The following is a 6,000-nucleotide window of genomic DNA, read 5'->3' on the forward strand; positions in this document are numbered from 1 at the left end:
TGAAAAAATAGGGACGTTGAATCCTGCCTACCCAACAACTGACAATTGTTGGAGGAAACCCCAACTTGTACAGACGTGTGACGGGATGGGGTTCTGAATTGCTATTAAATAATCCAAGTATCAGTCCGTTTGAAGCACACACCTTTCATTGTTGCTTGCTACTGCATATGCATTGAATGATTATTTTCTGCATTGTCTTGTGAAAACATTTGAAAAAAAACCTCAGATTATTTGGTACAAGTTTACCACTTGTTTGATTTTTCTTTTTTCTTTTTTCTTTGGTTGCTCTTTTTATGGTTATTAGTGTGTTCCTCACCTGGACAGACAGCTATGTTGCAGAATTTGGTCTGTTTCTCTGGGCCGTCGCACGGATCCCCCCCAAACTGTGGGGGGGTGCAGGTTCGTGTTCGGGACCTGTAACCACGGCCACAGGTGGACGAACATAGACTCCATGGTGACCACTCGTCCCATGCGCCATGCACTGCAATCAGAGCAGCTAGGGTATGATTTATAGACAGACAAACATAAGCCCCCTGAACACACCAAAACACAAGATAACATCACTGAGACACTGAACAGTGGCACTTATCAGTTACTTGGCTGTTTGGTTTTCCTGGGATCATCTGGGCTAATTTATCGCGTTAATATTGCTTTCTGAGTTGAGGAGTCTCCGTGCCAGTCTGCTTATACAAGCATCTGAGAAAATCTTGAAATCTCTGTTATTATAGGGGAGTAAACTGCAGGCAGTGCCCTTCCTGTAAGGGGGAGGTAGAAATCATCCCAGGGGTCACGGATTTTGCTAACTGCCTGTGGAGGTGAGTCAGGTGGGTCTTGTATGGATGAGGCAAGGTCCAGGAGAGGGCTGGGCGAGCGCAGGAAGGTGGCAGGAAGGGGTGAAGGGGGGCTTACCTGGACAAACAGCAGAGTTGTTGCAAGGTCTCTGCTCTCGCAGTGGCCCACTACACTGGGTGCTGTAGGAGGAGGACACACAGAAACGAGTGCGACTCTGCCAGCCCTCCCCACATGTGGCAGAACACACACTCCACGCTGACCACTCCTCACCTGATGTTGAGTCTACTGAGGAGGAAGGGATGGATAAAGGATGGGAGGATAGGGGGGAAAAGAGGAGGAAAAGGAAAGGAGAGGGCCATAACTAATTATCATGCAGGATGCTGCCTCTGGCCAAAAGAGGAAGGGTTGTGGTGTGATAAAGGGTAGATTGTAGCTGTGCCACATTTTAGGGGCCGCCTCCATCAAAGGCCTAACATTTCCTCACAGTTTGATGAAGCCATTCTAGTCCAAAGGCTTGTTTAAATGTGTCTGACAAACAGGACTGTCTTTTGAAGATGTAACTGACAGTTCTTGATAGTTGTCAGAATTCGAATGACTTCACACTGGTCACTTAAAAAGACAATGACAGGAGCTTGTGCAAAGGCTGTAAACCGCAAAGGCTATAGACCGTATCGTTTGGAAACAGGTCAACCTTCTAACACTTAATCCAACTTTGAACAGCGTGTCCTTCAAAGGAGGCAGCCACTGAAATGGACCCCAGCTTCTGGTCTGCTTGTCCTTCGTCATCTGTGAGGTTCTGATGGCATATCCTTTGCATTGACTTCCAGTGGAAGCTAATGCCACTGGCATAGGATATGTCAGTCATTTTTTTCACTGGCCATGACTGCTGTTTTGATGGATCAGTTGACCAATAAGGGCAAATTGGGCATTCACAGCTGAGTAAGCAGGGAGAGGAGAACTAAAAAAAGGTAGTGGGGAATAGATTAACAAATTAAAGTGATACTTAACCTAAAATCTATAATTCTTGTAATATTTACACCTGTAACTTGGACAGGCAGCAGTAGGTGTGAACTTTTATTTTCTCAAAAGACCAATAGCTGTAGTTAGCTTACATTCTATCGGTGACAAGTTTTGCGGTTGGCAAATATCACAACATCCTTAGAAACATCCCCTGCTGATGGTCCACTTCTCCCCTTAACATTTTATCAGTAGTGCATGTTCTAATACATAATTTCCTTAAATCATACATACAACATAAATTCAAGCTGACTGCAGCCACTGGTCTCTGCGAATATGCAAACCTAACAGCCACCTTTTAAAGAAATAGTCCAACAATTTGGGAAATATGGTTTTAATTTAAAGAAAGAGATGAGATTTTATATTTGTGAGTTTGTGAGGTGAGTATAGAGCTGGAGCTGGGAGACAATTAGCCTATCTTACCATTGAGACTTCAGATTAAATTCAATCCATACATGACATTAAAAAAGGATCATTTGTTGTTTATGGGGGAGTTATGTTCTACATAACTGCACGGGAACCCTTCAGAGTCTTGTGGTTACTGTGAAGCTGCCAGGTTTGTGACTGTTATGTCTGAACAAAATCTACATCAGGCAGATAAATATTGTGAACTGTTCTTTGCCAAGGAATAGATCTAGTATGTACCCCCTGTTGTTTGTGGATTAGACAAACGAGATGCTTGTTGTGCCTATAAGTTAGTTTTAGGACAGGCTAACTCTTTCTTCCAGTTTCTATGTTGAGCTACGCTGAACGTGGTCCGACTCCAGCTCCATACTTAACACACTGACAATAGATCAATGTCCATCTTGAAATTGAATTAACATATGTCACAATTCATTGAACTATTTCTCTAGTTGCTGCTGCTGATTTTGGGTAGAATATCACTTTAAGAGAGAGGGAGGACTCCATTTGATATTGTGTTTTACAGACAAGGCACAGTGTCCTGTAATAACCTCACATAAAATACAGTTTCACTATGTTTAGTCAGGGTCCATGTTGGAATTAGTTCACTGCAGATGAGGCACTACTTTTGGAGATTTTGATAGATGTGTATATTTTAAGTGAGTGCAACGCTCGAGGTTGTGGGTGTCACATTTGTTTTATTATATGTTAGGAAAGTGTGGTGGTCACCCAAGCTGCCACAGTGACTGATGCATGGGATCCCTCTGCGTCCCGTTGTCTTACCTGTCTGAGGGCTCTGCTGTCCACTGCGGGGCTTGTCTACGTCATCACGCTTGCGGCTGTCCACCGAGCGAAGCGATTGGCTGCGAGAGAGATGGCGACCTTTGCCTAAAGGAGGATGAGGCAAGGCCAGGGGGGAGGAGGGGGCGGGGGTTAGCAACCAGAGCTCCTTCATTAATGGCTTATATTTGGGACACAACCGTGACGTGATTGGTCACCCAGAACAGCATCAGCCAAACTTGGGACTTGTGTTGTGCTGTTGGTGTTAATGTGTTGTACACGTGTGCAGTGCTCTCTTTTAGATTTTCAGCTGTTGTGTAATGCTGTTTATATGAGTCTTCAAATGCCACTCATGGCATGACTAATTAGAAAAAACAAACACACTTCTACAATAATGAGTATCTGCTGTTTGAGTTGTTTGTCAGACATACCTAGTTCTGTACAAATGAAGAAAGCTTTACGCAGTCAAACAATTCAGTGAAAATACTTCCCTTATTTGTAAATAGCTTTTGCATATGAGTGCTTAGATGTTGATTTCATGTGTCCCTTTAGACATGTGAAGGTGTAAGGTTTTTAACACACTGTGCATGCATGGTCTTGAAAAAGGTTGACCATGTGGTTCTCATTTTTCATCGATCAAAGTCCCCTTTCCAACATGCACTCCTTAAGTCAAAACACTGACTTATAGAGGATGGACACACAAGCAGATGAACGCAATGTTAAGAAAGAAAAGCTGTAAAAATAGCACACACCACACGCTCGTATATAACCACAAAGCTTAAAAAGGGCCCTAATTGACACACAAGGATGTACACAGTAACAAACACATAGGATGAGCAGCTCACCGGTGCAGGACTGAGAGTTGCAGGGTCGGCCCTCCTCCACTACACCCTCACACAGGTACGATTCCTCCGGAGGTGACTGACAGGTTCGAGTCCGTGTTTGGATCCCACCTCCACACTCGCTGCTGCACTGTGCCCATTGGCCCCACACGCTCCAGCCACCTGGAGACACACACACACACAGACAGTAGTAGTCATTTACAAGCAATGCATTTTAGTCAATCCTTACGCTTCATTTAAGCTCATTTTTCAGCAGCTGCGAACAGTTGCAACGTTTCTCAATTGTACTGCCATGTGTTGTTGAGATCATTTGATGGTGATTGATTTTCTCATCCTACAGGGTAAAGCATGTAACGCCTTAGTATTGGAGAGCTGCCAAAGAGTGCAGCGTGTGTAAAGAAACATTTTTATACCTTTTACCAGAGCCTGCTTTGCAGGTTCAATACATTTAAAAGTAACGGCTGTAACAAAATGAAACAAGGCCAAAGGATGTGTCATAGTGATGTTAATGCAGGTATACTTTCATATCTCATATCTCATCTTCATATGTCAATTCTTTGCTTTACAGTTAAGGAGGACAAACTGTAATTAAGAGGATGTGCATCACATCTCCAAGAATGACAAAGACAAGCAGGTATACTCTATGAACACAGTATGTTGGCTGTAGTAAATCAGACATCAGTCTGTTGTCTGATGCCACAAATTGTTCAAACCTGCATATTCGTATCTAAAGTGCACCTGAATTCCTGAGGTTTCCAAAGACACCAAATATGCCACATTTTGTTACTGCTGTACAGTTTGAGCAAAGAGAACAACCCAATACAACAATGCAAAGCATAAACGATGAACACTCCACTGTACTCTCCAGCTAGTCTCTAGAGTTGAACCTCAGCCTGTAAAGCAGACCTGTGAACAGCAAAACATATTGGTGGGCTTAATTGTACATCACAAATTCTAGTTTTAATACCTGCTTTGACTGCATTGATAGCTGCCACCTACTGTGTGATATTATACCAGGGTACAGCACCTTCCTTCACCAATACAGACGACAGTGCAGAGCAGACAAGAGGCACAGCTGCCATTATCATGCTGTGATGTCCAAGAACTAGTTGTCAAACTATCCATAGACATATAAAAGATCTGGTACGTCAAAGAGACATTAAAGCACGAGTCACAACAGATGCCAAAAATCAACCTGCAACACCACTCTTGCAATGAACATCACTGACTGATGCTATCTGTGTGAAAGAGGATCTGAGGGGAGATTTTGCCTTGAAAACAGAGGTGTGATGAATGCCACTGTCATTATGGAATCCCAGTTTGGCCATTCTGATTTAATGCACTCCATTAAGATGTGTGCTGATATTAGGAAGAGTAGGTGAAGAGCAGCCTGGATGCCTCTCTCTCTCTCTCTCTCTCTCTCTCTCTCTCTCTGTGTGTGTGTGTGTGTGTGTGTGTGTGTGTGTGTATATGTGTGCGTCCTGCATGCTCATAAATGTTTAATGGCACAGACAGATGCCTTTCAGCCCCCACAGGCAACGACAAATATGTATTAATCTGCATGAATAGAACATGAAGTTGGCCAACAACCAGACACACACGTTTTTAATTACTCGCAAATCAATTTCCTTTGGGTGAGGCCTGAGATGAGGGAGGGCACTGTGGAGAGCACTTGATGCAGTCAAAAGAGTCAGACATTCAAACACATACAGACACACACACACACACACACACACACTCACATGTAAGCGCATCCACAATTCCTCTACAGCTGGGTGTCATCTCACCATGTGAGTGCAATGAGTCAAACTTTATGGATTAAAAAAAAGACAGATTGCAGTGAAAAAAACTGCAAATCTCTAAATGATATCCTCTCCCTTCAGAGATGAAATTAGCAGAAACCAGCAATCACAGTCAGTATCTGTTTGTTGTCAGCAGACTGACCGAGTGTTGCCCAAGTGTCTACTTATGCCTGTAAAATTGGATTTGTTCATGTGTTTGTGACTGCACTCATTCAACACATAACCAGTTCTGTGCAGGCAGAAATGGACCATCGAACCTACAGTAAGGCCACCGTCTAACAAAACAAGACAAACACGCAGCAGTTCCGATTCTCAGTTCCATATGAAGCTGCCAGCAGTTATGGGAGCTTATCAGGCTTGAAACA

At 43.4% G+C, this 6,000-nt stretch overlaps 1 protein-coding gene across 1 annotated transcript in view; it reads right to left on the minus strand.

Moving 5' to 3' along the window:
• The window catches only part of adgrb1a (adhesion G protein-coupled receptor B1a), a 121,674-nt gene that overhangs the window by 82,487 nt on the left and 33,187 nt on the right, over positions 1-6,000 (minus strand). Inside the window, exons 2-5 of the mRNA XM_008279293.1 lie at positions 3,837-3,995; positions 2,995-3,099; positions 910-1,077; positions 317-481 (exon numbers count right to left, since the gene is read on the minus strand). Of these exons, the coding sequence (XP_008277515.1) occupies positions 317-481; positions 910-1,077; positions 2,995-3,099; positions 3,837-3,995 (597 nt within the window). The remainder of the gene's footprint in view (positions 1-316; positions 482-909; positions 1,078-2,994; positions 3,100-3,836; positions 3,996-6,000) is intronic.

This window comes from Stegastes partitus, unplaced genomic scaffold, assembly GCF_000690725.1.
Source record: "Stegastes partitus isolate 25-593 unplaced genomic scaffold, Stegastes_partitus-1.0.2 Scaffold152, whole genome shotgun sequence".
Lineage (NCBI taxonomy): Eukaryota > Metazoa > Chordata > Actinopteri > Pomacentridae > Stegastes > Stegastes partitus.